The sequence below is a fragment of the Scyliorhinus canicula genome, chromosome 2 (assembly GCF_902713615.1).
Source record: "Scyliorhinus canicula chromosome 2, sScyCan1.1, whole genome shotgun sequence".
Taxonomy (NCBI): domain Eukaryota; kingdom Metazoa; phylum Chordata; class Chondrichthyes; order Carcharhiniformes; family Scyliorhinidae; genus Scyliorhinus; species Scyliorhinus canicula.
In genome coordinates, this window is record NC_052147.1 from 175,759,573 (window position 1) to 175,773,765 (window position 14,193).

General features: G+C 47.8%; 1 protein-coding gene across 4 annotated transcripts in view; it reads left to right on the forward strand.

Annotated features, from left to right (window-relative positions):
- The window catches only part of LOC119961788 (E3 ubiquitin-protein ligase HECW2-like), a 514,237-nt gene that overhangs the window by 154,239 nt on the left and 345,805 nt on the right, over positions 1–14,193 (forward strand). For all 4 annotated transcript variants that reach the window (XM_038789112.1, XM_038789113.1, XM_038789110.1 and 1 more), the window contains exon 2: positions 6,502–6,833. In XM_038789112.1, coding sequence (XP_038645040.1) covers positions 6,542–6,833 — 292 coding nt within the window. In that variant the 5' untranslated portion in view covers positions 6,502–6,541. The remainder of the gene's footprint in view (positions 1–6,501; positions 6,834–14,193) is intronic.

Below are 14,193 nucleotides of genomic sequence, written 5' to 3' on the forward strand. Positions count from 1 at the left end.
CGGCCTTATACATGGCCCCAGTATGGGCAGAGGCAGAGCCATACTGGGGTTACAGTACAGTACCTGGAAGCAGTTCATATCACTTCCAGGCCATAGGTCACAGGTTACGGTGTCATGCATGCATTATGGTGAATGCATTCACCACTTGCACAAGATTCCATAAATCCCATAAGGGGCTGGTTTACCTCACTGGGCTAAATCGCTGACTTTTAAAGCAGACCAAGCAGGCCAGCAGCACGGTTCGATTCCCGTACCAGCCTCCCCGGACAGGCGCCAGAATGTGGTGACTAGGGGCTTTTCACAGTAACTTCATTGAAGCCTACTCGTGACAATAAGCGATTTTCATTTCATTTCAAATAGCGGAGTACTAATGGACAAAAATCTCTTTTGGAGTGTCGTCGAGGGACAATTATTGGCCAGGACCTTGGGGAGAGTTCTCCTGTTCTACTCTGAAGTAGCGCCATGGGATCTTTTGTGTCAATCTGAGAGCATAGATAAGGCTTTAGTTAATATCTCCTCTGCAAGTTGATCACTCTGATGGTGTGTTGTTCCCTCAGTACTACCCAAGATTTTGTGCTCAAGTCCTTGGTGTGGGCCTTGAACCAATAGCCTCCTGACTCTGGGGCTAGCGAATTTAAGTGATCCAGGGCTAATGCACACTTCTGCGTCAAAACAAGGATGATTGGTGCTTTTAGGAATGAAAGGTGCAATAGCCGTGACTTCCTTGGTCAGTTGGAAGCTAATTGTTCTTTAATAGGTCTTTGCGCCAAGTAGCGGTTAGACTAGTTTTCGACAGGCATTGTAACAGGATCATAAATAGGGTTTGCTCTCTATGAAGAGGTTTATTTTTATCAAAGTGACATATTGATTGATGGATATATTAATGGAAATATTTGATATGTGTTCAGGTGGTTACTTCTGTAGTTCTGTTGAAGGGTCATTTGGACTCAAAAGTATTTTTGTGGAAGATATTATTTGTTTTTTAACATTTTATACATAAAACAATGCAAAACAACAAGAACAATAGAATCCCCCCTCCACTCTACCAACTAACACCCCAAGAATAGCCTCAAAGAATAGCCCCCCCCCCCCCCCCCCCCCCCCCCCCCCCCCCCCCCCCCCCCCCCCCTCAGCAGCTGACGGTAACCAACTCTTTAAAGTGAAGAATAAACAGACTCCATCTCTTGTGGAACCCCTCAATCGTCCCCCCTCTAGGTAAACTTAATCTTTTCCAAGTACAGGAACTCCATCAGGTCCCAAGCCGTACCGAGGCACTGGGTGGAGAGGCTGACCTCCACCCCAGCAGGACCCGCCTGCGAGCAATCAGCGAGTGGGCCTTCTTGCCAAGGCCCTAATCAGGGCAGAGGTGGGAAGGCAGCAGGGCCCCCACCTGCCATCCTGCTGCCTGATTAAATGTCCTTCCGCCACCAAGCTCGCCACAGGAGAGGGCATCAAAATTCCGTCCAAGGCCTTTTTGATTTCCTGACAGACCAAATATCTGTCTGTCTCAGCATAAAGATGAAGCAGCCCCAATCCTTTGGAGTAGAGAATTCCAGAGATTCACAACCATATAAGTAAAGAAATTACTCCTCATTTCAGTCCTAAATGATCGGCGTGCCCTTGTGTTCTAGATTCTGCGAATGTATGCTGGCTGATCTTGCATTATATTGTTAAATGTAGTTGTAACGCTTTGTGTTGTACCATCCTGGTTTAGGGTGCAGCACGGGAGCAGGTGGGATGGGAGTAATTACAGAACTGTAAAATGAAAACCACTGCACCTCCCGTGAAGAAGATCTTTTTATTAATGCCAAGGATATGACAATGGTAATGACAGCTGTTGAGATTAAATCTGAAGGAATGCGACTCTAAATTTGCAAAAGTTACATTTTTGGCACCAGGGAGTCATTAGATTTTTTTCTTAGACTGGAATGGACAAGGTTGAACTGTTTCTGTTGTAGCTAGTTGGTATCAATCATGTAAATACAGTTAGTTCACACCGTTCCATCTGTTTCAATGCCAAGGCTCTCAGTGGGATATTATTATAATGAAGCTTTTGGAGAAGGGGGACAATTCAAACTGCGTTTTCCTGATTTTCATGTTGACAGTTGCTGTATAATTAGCCCTTATTAACAGTGAGTGCTGATAGCTTCACCGTTATTTTTACTGCAAGATATGGGCCATTTTCTTTACTGCGTGCCTTGTCCTGCCCTTCTATATCAGTAACCAGACAGAGATACCAAACAGATCCTACTTCAGTCGAGCTCAGTTACAGTGGCCTTGACTAACAGCCACAAATGTCATTTGGGCAGTGTTTTAATAAAATATGAATAGCTGCAGTAATGAAACCTAAGGGACCACACAAAATTGCTGAGTTAACATGCAGCTGCATGGCACTCTATCAACAGGTTTTCTTTTAAGGAACAGAGGCGCACATGGTTTTATAGGCCAACCATTCAACATCAATTTTACATGCACCAAGATTGCAATATGAGGCAAGTGCCTCATTAACAATTTTGTTTTTACTGTCAATGAATCTAGGGCAGGTCGATTGCATAGACCCTCAATGCCACTTATTCATCATATAATTCAATGCCTTGGCTACAGACATAAACAAGGATTTATTGCACTTGCAGTGTATTCTTTTATTCCATCTTGTGATGATATATCTTCTGCAAAGACAACCAAATGTAACCTTACGAATAGGTGTGATGAGGAAATGTTTTTTCTCCATTTCGTAAAACCACAGCTAGCAGTAGGATGCATGAGCAAAGTAGCTTACCTGGCAACATATTCTAGTGTTTTATGCTACTGTATATACCTATATGTGAAAGAATTAGTAAATGAGGAGATAAAAAGGTGAAAACCAAAGTATAACTCTAACCAAGATCTTTCACTTCCTCTTGCATCTACATTCAGAATCTCCAAGGGTTCTCCTTGAACTGTTCAGATGTTGTACATTAAGTGAATCACCACCTCTCACGTGTATTCCCTTCTGCAAATACAGGAGAGGGCCATATGCTACAAGCACTGTGAGAAGAATATACTGTTGCCCCTATAAAGCGTACTTGCAAACCTTATTTTTCTTCATAAATTTAGTAGACCCAATTCATTTTTTCTAATTAAGGGGCGATTTAGCGTGGCCAATCCACCTACCCTGCACATCTTTGGGTTGTGGGGGCAAAACCCACGTAAACACGGGGAGAATGTGCAAACTCCACACGGACAGTGGCCCAGAGCCGTGATTGAACCTGGGACCTCGGCGCCGTGAGGCAGCAATGCTAACCACTGCGCCACAGTGCTGCCCCGTACTTGCAAATTTTGCAAGTGACTAACACAAGAACAATTGAGGTGGCTACCTGTAGCTGTGTGATTGGCAAACCTGACTACAGCAATTATGAAAACAATTCCTACTCTTGGCCAAAAGATAGGTTTTCAATGTTGTGCTAAACCAGACAAATATAGTTTTTAAAATTTGGTTCTGCTGCCCTTGAATGTGTAATTGGGGGAAAAAAACTGCCTTTCTCACAGTCACTTGATCACTGAAAAATTAACTTTTTACAGCAGAAGTGTTCTTCCATAAATTTTGATTGATGTGGGTTGAATGGAAAGTTTAAGTGCTGTAGCTTTGCAATTGGCAGCCAAAGCTTTTTTCTCTCCGTTTTCTTGGATTGGTCATTTAGCTTTAAATTACAAATAAAATTGGATATTTGTCTGTGTTTGGGGGTAGGCAGGGATCAGACTCCTAACTTGATAGCTGCTAGAAGTATGTGTGTGGGTCGTTATAATCAAGCACTCATCCCAACAAGGAAAGATGTATTCATTTATTTTATCCCAGGCACTTTTTTCTATGTCACCTCTCCTTCCAGCTTAAACAAAATGGTTTACATCATTAATGTTGGGTTTATGTGAGTTAACCAGTTCTTTCCCCCAAAAAGCTGATTTTGATTTGGTTATGTGTCCTACCATATGATACCCAGTGTTGTCAGCGCTGTCTCTTGATGTTTCATTGTATGTTCCTTGCTGTCAGGATAGCTCATTTAGTTGATGTGTCCAACCTGGGATCACCTGGTGTGTAGTAGAGCTCTGTACTGGGAAGGTCCAGCTAATTGAAGCAAATTCAGGAAAGGAGCAAAACTCAAACTGAGAATTTATACCAACAAAACGTGTTGAAAGATGTCTAAAAGTACAGATGGTGGGATTCTCAGCGGAGGCTCAGGGGCAGCCATAAGGCCGGTGGAGCTCTGCATATTTACGGATCACAGTGGACAGTAAATGGACTGCGGAACCAAATGGCTACCTTGTAGGCCATGGCAATGGGTGTCCGTGCTTGGCCACTCCGGTCCCTGGGTACACCCATGGCCCATCTCCTGGTTGCCCCCCAGCTACTCCCCCTGGCCCTGGAAGACACTCCCCAGCCAACGGCACAACTGTCAGCCTACGATTGCGCATTTGGAACCTTGGCTTACCTCCTCTCTCTCCCTCTACAGCCGCAGCACCTGGTTCCCATTGTTAAATATCACAAGTGAACCGCCCTGGTGTCACGTCCGCCTGCTGGAGGTGGAGCATTGCAGGGGGCTGGAGAATACCAGGTTGGGCCTGTTAATATGCTAATGGCCATTACTGTACAATTTGCATGCCCACACCGATGTGGGGCATGGAATGCATTCACGCTATTATTGAAGCATGAGAGCATGGCATTCTGTTGGGTGCCCGACGCCAACTTCAATTTTTGGCTGATGCGCGATTCTTCGCCCGATCGCGATTTGCAATTCTGGCGTTGCTGGAAGGAGAATCCTACCCAGAGAGTTTCAGTGAGAGTCAATTTTTTTCTGTGATTACTTTTCCCATTGTTTTTATTATTATGATCTTTTTTAGATCATATTATGCCGCTGAAGTGCTTTGGGATTTGGATCAACATGAAAGGCACTTTATGTACTATATTTAAATGTAGGTTGTTGGTTTTTACCACCTAGAAGAACAAGAGCAGCAGATAACTGGGAACACCACCCACCTGGAGGTTCCCCTCCAAGTCACTCACCACCGTGACTTGGAAATATATCGCCGCTCCTTCGCTGTTGCTGGGGCAAAATCCTGGAACTCCCTCCCTAACAGCACTGTGGGTGTACCTACCCCTCGAGGACTGCACGGTCAAGAAGGCAACTCACCACCACCCTCTGAAGGGTAACTATGGATGGGCAATAAATGCTGGCCGAACCAGCCTCGCTCACATCCTGTAAATTATTTTTTTTTAAATGAAGCATGATGGTGACTGAAAATGCTTTTTCTTGGGCTCTCTTTCTCCTCATTGTTCTTCATTTTAATGTTAGTTATTTACGACTTGTTCATTGCAGGAAAGGTGTCAGTGAAGTATGTGTTCAATGTTACTTTAAGCAATCAGCATTGTTAATTAAGTTCTTTTTGCAAATGATATTTCAGCTAATCAAGCAGGTGTGAGAAACAATGAGGCATGTGTGACACTTTGGAGTATGGTGGATCGTACAAAGAGAAGCACGATTGTACCTTTGATGTCACACCTTCCATGTCCTTGAGACATTCAAAGTGCTTCACAACAACTGATCACTTTTGAAGTGCAGACGCTGGTGTGTGTATATAAACACCGCAATTAATTTACACACATAAAGGTCCCACAAAAAGCAACGGTTTATAGAAATGAACAGTGAAATGATTAAGTGATAAATATTGACTATCCTCCGTTGTTGGTGTTGTCAGATTGTATACCTGACACCTATTTTTGGCGGAAACAAAATTTCTCCTGGTTGAACATTGGGGAGGCTGTTCTCAGCTCCGTCCCCAGCTCCAAGGGCTGGATATTCATGGAGTCGGGGAGATTCTGTTGGGTGTAAAAATGGCGGCTGGGCCCCAATCCCCAATTTTCACCAGTTCCATTGAAGGGTTTGGGATGGTTTGGTTAGGATCCTGAGCCCACACCCGTCACTCTCAACCTGTCTGACTCCATTGTGGGGTAGGCCATGTCCAAGTCCTCGGCACTTTTTATGGAGTGTTGTGGAAGAAATTGATATTACTCATTGCTCTGGTTCATCACCAATAGTTACTCTGCTTGGAAAGGCTTAGAGAGTAGAATTACTCAAACATCAATGCATTTGTGACCGGGTGAATTATATAACTTTAGTTTGTTGGCATTTGAAATCTGTTGTATATTTCACTGCCTGGAATCTGTATTTTGCCAGAAGAAAGAGGCATTCAGTACATTGCGGACTTTGCCAGCTGTACTTAGAAAATGTGTGGCTGTGCCAGTTTACAAGAGAAAGCTTCAATTGACTTGAGCTCATTTACTTTCCTCGACAGTGAATATTAAAAGCCATTAGTAAGCTGTTGTAATGTGCATGTTAATAAAGCTATTACTGGATCAACATAAGATTACGTGCCAAAAGTCAGAGTATAAATTCCTGACCTTGTTAACTTGACTTACCTCTTTCACATCGCAGAATCCACTGATGGTTTGTTTCTCTTCCTGAACAGATTTTCAACATAGAGACGTTGACTTGAAGACACAGCGAAAATGTCGGGCTCCACCAGGGACAATGGGTCTTTTGTCCGACGCAGAAACCCTCAACTTCGCTACACCCTGAGTCCTGAAAACTTGCAAAGCCTGGCTTCTCAGAGCGCCAGGTCGGAGAGCTTGAATTTCCACAGAGCAAACAGTGACACAGATTTGGTGACTTCGGACAGTCGCTCCAGTCTGACGGCTAGCATGTATGAATACACACTTGGACAAACACAGAATCTGATTATCTACTGGGATATTAAAGAAGAGGTGGACCCCACAGACTGGATTGGACTCTACCACATAGGTAAACAAAAGTTTCAGCATTACTATCTTCCTTTCACATATCGTTTAGAAAATTGTCACATGGAACTGGAAAGCTGGAGATTTATTCAATCTTTACAGTCTCTCATGAATTTCTGGAATTCCCATTAGCTGTTTTAGAATTTATTTAACAATATGCAATATCTGGTGGCAGAACATGCTGGGGCTCTGACATGCTGCATCATAGAGGGAATGCTTGCAAGCATAGTCGCACCTGTGCTGCCATAGAGATGACATTAGACACTTCATTACAGGGAAGGAAGGAAAGGAAATTAGATGATTAGCCATCCAAACTACAGGTGGGTCCTAGAAATTCCCACCCAAAGTCAGAGAATCATAGAATACCTACAGTGCAGAAGGAGGCCATTCAGCCCATCGAGTCTACACGGACCCTCTGAAAGAGCACCCTACCCAGGCCGACACACCCACGCCATCCCCGTAACCACACCTAGCCGTTGGACATTAAGGGGCAATTTAGCATGGCCATTCCACCTAACCTGTACATCTTTGATTGGTCCGACAATTTTTCCACTCTGCTCACGATGATTCGCAGGAACCCAGAAAATCCCAGCCTGTACATCCACACGACCAATAAATAGGGATGAATTTGTGATGGAGTTGGAGCAGGGTTCTAGGAGGATTATTAAAAAAGGAGATGAATTTTAAAAACCTGAAGCGAAATATGATTCTAGTTCTCCAACTTAAAACAAAACTGTTCAAAATGTTTAATATTTCTGCAAAATTCTATGCATTGACGTTAATATGTCTATCTGAGTGTGTTTGTAAAACCTTCAAATATACCCAAATAAGGAAGGTACCTGTTACTGATATGTCTGGGTTCATTGATGTTGCTGTATTTAATTATTTTTTGTCCATTAAGAAAATAATGTTTCTCCGAAGGCTTAGTAAGATTAATAATTGAGCCATATTCCTGAAGGAGGTCCCAGAGTGTGGCACTCCCAATTAAGCCTGTGTGACTGGGTTAGGGAGGTTGATGCATCTGATTTATATCCAGAGATTTGTGCTGGAAGTACATGTTGGAACCAACAATTCTACGGACACGTGCTTGTAGGATTAGAATAGCGGTTTTAATATACTCACAACAGAGCCAGCTGGTTAGCCATTGAACGTTCGGTGAACTGGCCGGCTGACCATGTGGCACTGAGCTTTTATACAGCAGCTTCCGGGGGAGGAGTCCTGGGCAGAGCCAAGGGAGAAGCCCCATACAACTCGAGCATTCCCAGAGCTACACCCCCGGAGGACAGGTAGTGCAACTGCACTTACAATACAGACACATGTATATGCAGATTATAATCCGGTGTGAATCACATTCACCACATTCACCCCCTGTGAAAAAATCAAGTCCAGCGGGGGTGGTGGCTCACAGAGTTAGTCTGTCCGGTGGATGAATTGTTCTTTTCGATCTGCGGAGCACCGGGTTTCAGCCTCTTGCGGTGGCTGGGTGGGTGTTGAGAGCTGGGGTACGATGGCAGACTCTGGGGCGTGTCCCGTCCGAACTTTATACACCTCTGGCTCGACTGGGGGCGCTGGGGGCGGGCTGGTTCTGGCGCGTGGAACCGGTGGGGTAAGCTTGTGGAATCGGGGGCGCGAGGGGGCGGCAGCATAGGGAACGGGGTAAGGGGTTCCTCAGCAGGGGTAGGGGGGGCTGGATCCAGCGGATGCCAGGTCCCGAAGGGATACTGTGTCCTGGCGACCGTCCGGGAACTCCACGAATGCGTACTGGGGGTTGAAATCGAGGAGGTGCACCTTTTCAAGGGGGTTAGTTTTGTGCCCCCTGACGTGCTTCCTCAAGAGGACCGGGACTGGTGTCCTCAGCCACGCCGGAAGTGAGACTCCCGTGGTAGTGCCCCTAGAAAAAATGAAGAGTCGCTCGTGAGGGGTTTGATTTGTAGCTGTACAGAGGAGGGATCTGATTGCGTGGAGCGCGTCTGGGAGGACTTCTTGCCATTGGGAGACTTGGAGTTTTCTAGACCGGAGGGTCAGCAGGACGGTCTTCCAGACCGTCGCGTTCTCCCTCTCCACCTGCCCGTTCCCCCTGGGGTTGTAACTGGTAGTCCTGCTCGAGGCGATGCCCTTGTCGAGCAGGTACTGACGCAGCTCGTCGCTCATAAAGGACGAACCCCGGTCGCTGTGCATGTAGCTGGGGAAACCGAACAGGGTGAAGACACTATGCAGGGCCCTAATGACTGTGTGGGAGGTCATATCAGGGCATAGAATGGCAAAAGGGAATCGGGAGAACTCGTCGATGATGTTGAGGAAATAAATGTTCTTGTTAGTGGAGGGGAGTGGCCCTTAAAATCGATCGCAAGGCGTTCAAAGGGCCTAGAAGCCTTGACCAGGCGGGCTCTGTCTGGTCTATAGAAGTGCAGTTTGCACTCTGCACAGATCGGGCAGTCCCTGGTGACCGCTTTTACCTCCTCGTTGGAGAAAGGCAGGTTTCGGGCTCTGATGTAGTGGGCGAGCGGGGTGACCCCTGGATGGCAGAGATCAACGTGGATGGCTTTCAGACGGCTGATCTGCGCGCTGGCGCATGCCCCACGGGATAGGGCATCCGAGGGCTCGTTGAGCTTCCCCGGTCGATATTTAGTATCGTAACTATAGGTGGAGAGTTCGATCCTCCACCGAAGGATTTTATCATTTTGTATTTTGCCCCTTTGCGAGTTGTCAAACATAAAGGCAACCGATCGTTGGTCGGTGATGAGGGTGAACCTCCTACCTGCGAGGTAGTGCCTCCAGTGACGAACAGCCTCCACGATGGCTTGTGCTTCCTTCTCAACTGAGGTGTGTCGGAGTTCTGAAGCGGATAGGGTACGGGAGAAAAATGCAACGGGCCTCCCTGCCTGATTTAAAGTGGCTGCTAGAGCTACATCTGAGGCGTCGCTCTCAACCTGAAAGGGAGTGGATTCATCCACCGCCCGCATGGCTGCTTTGGCGATATCCTCCTTGATGCAGCTGAAGGCCTGGCGTGCCTCAGCTGACAGGGGAAATCGTGTGGCCTTAAAGAGTGGGCGGGCTTTGTCCGCATATTGAGGGACCCACTGGGCGTAGTATGAGAAGAACCCCAAGCACCGTTTGAGGGCCTTGGGGCAATGAGGGAGGGGGAGGGAGGGAGGGGGAGCATGCGGTCCGGGTCTGGGCCCAGGACTCCGTTCTCCACGACGTAGCTGAGGATGGCCAGTCTGTTTGTGCGGAAAACGCATTTCTCCTTGTTATAAGTGAGATTTAATTTCTGTGCCGTTTGGAGAAAACGGTGGAGATTGGCCTCGTGGTCCTGCTGGTCATAGCCGCAGATGGTAACATTGTTCAGATACGGAAACGTGGCCCGCAGCCCGTACTGGTCTACCATTCGGTCCATTGCTCGTTGGAACACCGAAACCCCGTTAGTGACGCCGAAAGGGACCCGGAGGAAATGGAAGAGGCGGCCGTCGACCTCGAATGCCGTGTAGTGGCGGTCCTCCGGGCGGATTGGGAGCTGGTGGTATGCAGACTTCAGATCCACCGTGGAAAATATCCAATATTGGGCGATCTGATTAACCATGTCTGCAATTCTGGGGAGGGGATACGCGTCTAGGAGCGTAAAGCGATTTATGGTCTGGCTATAGTCGACGACCATGCAAAATGTTTCCCCGGTCTTGACGACCACCACCTGAGCTCTCCAGGGACTATTACTGGCCTCTATGATCCCCTCACTGAGCAGCCATCGGACCTCGATCGGATAAAGACCCTATCCTGTAGGCTGTATCGCCTGTTGCGAGTAGCTACTGGCTTGCAATCTGGAGTGAGATTGGCGAAGAGCGGAGGGGGGGGGGGGGAGATGCGCAGCGTGGTTAGGCTGCAGATAGTGAGTGGGGGCAGGGGCCCGCCGAAGCTGAGGGTGAGGCTCTTGAGGTTGCACTGGAAATCCAGGCCTAATAAGAGTGGCGCGCAGAGGTCGGGCAGGACATAAACTTTAAATTTAGAATAACTAGCGCCTCGAATTGTGAGTGTAGCAACGGTGTGTCCTTGGATTTGGACTGAGTGGGAGCCCGAAGCGAGGGCGATACTTTGGCTCACCGGAAAAATAGAAAGCGAACAGCGTCTTACCAGCTCTGGATGTATAAAGCTCTCGGTGCTCCCAGAGTCAAAGAGGCATGGCGTGCTGTACCCGTTGACCTGGACCTCCGCCATCGAACTTCGTAGGTGCTTGGGGCGGGATTGATCCAGGGTGACTGCGCTGAGTTGCGGGTAGTCGGCGGCTCGATCAGCTGTGCTGGAGCGGCCCCGTGATGACTGCCCTCTGAGTTCGTAGTCGTCGAGGTGAGTTTCAGATTTTGAATGGGATGGATCCCAAGATGGCCGCCCCCATGAGTCGCACATGGCCGGCCGCATGGAGGAGGATTGCCAAGATGGCTGCCCTCATGAGTCGCACATGGCCGGCCGCATGGAGGAGGATTGCCAAGATGGCCGCCCCCATGAGTCGCACATGTCGGGTGGGGGCGGAGTCGGCACACAGGCTGCAGCATTTTGGGGCCTGCAGGCCTGTGAATTCAGGGAACGGGTGCTTTGAGCCGTGGGAGGGTTAGAGGCTGGGGCTTTCTTCGCCAGACACACTCTGGCATAGTGTCCTTTTCGCCCGCAGCTGCTGCAGGTCGCGTTACGGGCCGGGCAGTGCTGCCGTGGGTGCTGGTTTTGGCCATAGAAATGGCAGGCTGAAGCAGCCGAGTAGCTGGCTGGGGCAGCAGAGTGACTGGCTTTAGCAGCGCGGTAGCGGGGGGGCCGTGCGGCACAGGCCTGGGGGGACTGTTGGTCGGGGGTCCACGATGAGGTCGCGGGGTCCGTGGGAAATGAGGTGAGGCTGCGGAAGGAAACTTCCATAGTGGTAGCAGCCTCCACAGTAGTGTCTAAGTCCTGGGCCCCCTTTTCTAGCAGTCTTTGGCGCACATAGTTAGACCTAAGGCCCGCCACAAAAACGTCCCTCACAGCAAGCTCCCTATGTTCCGCCGCGGTAACGGCTTGATAATTACAGTCATTGGAAAGATTGTTCAATTCCCTTACAAACTCGGTTAGCGTTTCTGTAGGCCGCTGATGGCGGGTCGTAAACACGTGGCGTGCATAAACCTCGATAATGGGCTTAACGTACATTTTGCCCAATATTGCCAGCGCTGCGGTGTAAGAACCGGCCGGATTTAGCTGTGTGCAGATTCTGTAGCTTACCCTCGCGTGCAGTAGGCTGAGTTTTTGTTCCTCCGTTGTTCCGGCGGTGCTGGCTTCTGCCAGGTAGGCTTTAAAACATCTCAGCCAGTGGGAAGAAATTTCCTTAGCCTCTGCATCCTCTGGGTCGAGTTCTAGGCGTCCGGGCTTGAGGGCTGCTTCCATGATTTCTTCGACTGTTTCCTGAGTATATTAAATTGTTGGAACCAACAATTCTACGGACACGTGATTGTAGGATTAGAATAGCGGTTTTAATATCCTCACAACAGAGCCAGCCGGTTAGCCATTGAACTTTCGGTGAACTGGCCGGCTGACCATGTGGCACTGAGCTTTTATACAGCAGCTTCCGGGGGAGGAGTCCTGGGCAGAGCCAAGGGAGAAGCCCCATACAACTCGAGCATTCCCAGAGCTACTCCCCTGGAGGACAGGTAGTGCAACTGCACTTACAATACAGACACATGTATATACAGATTATAATCCGGTGTGAATCATATTCACCACAGTACACATATGTGGACACTTTTGGTAAGGAAAACATTAGGCTCAGTTGTGATGCTCCAGCAGTTCTGACACACAATGTTGAAAATCACACTTAAATAATATCGACTTGGGTGAGATAGCACAGACTATATACTGTGCAGCACCATCAAATTAAGAGAGCAGAGAGAAAAAATTGGTAACTTAAAAAAGAAACATTTTCTGCCCCACCCTTTTAGGATCAGAATTCCATATGACAAGAACACAACTTATAGAACCCTTAACGTAATAAAATCTCTAAACACACTTCATAGGTGCATTATGAAACAAAATATAACACTGAGCCATATAAGGAGATATTGTGCTGTATTCTCCCGCACCGCTTGCTGCAAGAACACCATGAGCAAGCCACGTACAATGGAGAACTCTATTTACCTCGGACATGATTCTCCGGTCGCTGGGCGGACGTGGCCGTAGAATCCCACCCATTATGCAAGATGACCAAAGGTTTGGCCAGAGAGAGAGTGTCTTAAAGGAAGAAAATAAATTAGAGAGTTTGAGAGGTGCAGGCAGGGAATATAGAATTTAGGGCTCAGGGAGCTGAAGGCATGGCCATCAATGTTGGAGTGAAAAAGAGGAGCACAGACATCTTGCTATGTTGTCGGGTTGGAGGAAGTTCCAAGGTTGGGAGAGGTGTACCTTGAAGTGATTGGAAAACAAGGATGAGATTTTAAAAATTAAGACATTGCTTGACCTGGAGCCACTGTAAGACAGCGAGCACAGTGATAGATGAACAAGACTTGGTGCAAGACAGAAGATATTGGAGTTTTGGATGACCTAAAGTTCACAGAGAGTGGGAGACCAGCCGACGTGCATTGGAATAGGCAAGCCCAGAGGTAACAAAGGCAAGAATGAGGGTTTCAGCAGCAAATTAGCTTAGACGGGGCTGAAGTTGGACGATATTACAAGAGGTGGAAATACGTGGCCTCAGTGATGGTGGAAATATGTGATTGGAAGCTGCGAGCAGACAGGTTTTGTCTCAGACTGTTGCCCAGGAGAGGGTTGGAGTCGGTAGCTCGCTTTAGAGTGGGGACTGAAAACAATGGCTTCGGTCTTCCCAATATTTAATTAGACAAAATTTATTTTTTTTAAAAATAATTTTTATTAAGGTTTTCACAAAATATAAACAACAAAACAATATTAACAGAATAACTATTGTAAAAACCCAAGAACAACACCCACCCCCCTACAAAAGCAACTACTAAATTGAAAACAAAAAAAAGCAAACAACAGAAAGGAAAGAGATAACACCCGCCACATCCCACAAACCCATGGACCCACTTCTCCCTCCCCCTAAACCCAATCCCCCCCCCCCCCCGGGTTGCTGCTGCTGCCGGCCTATTTCCCTACCGTTCTGCCAGGAAGTCCAGGAAAGGCTGCCACCGCCTAAAGAACCCCTGTACTGATCACCTCAGGGCAAATTTCACCCTCTCCAATTTGATAAACCCCGCCATATCATTGATCCAGGCCTCCGCGCTTGGGGGCCTCGCATCCTTCCATTGAAGCAAGATCCTCCGCCGGGCTACTAGGGACGCAAAGGCCAGAACACCGGCCTCTTTCGCCTCCTGCACTCCGGGCTCGACTGCAACCCCACA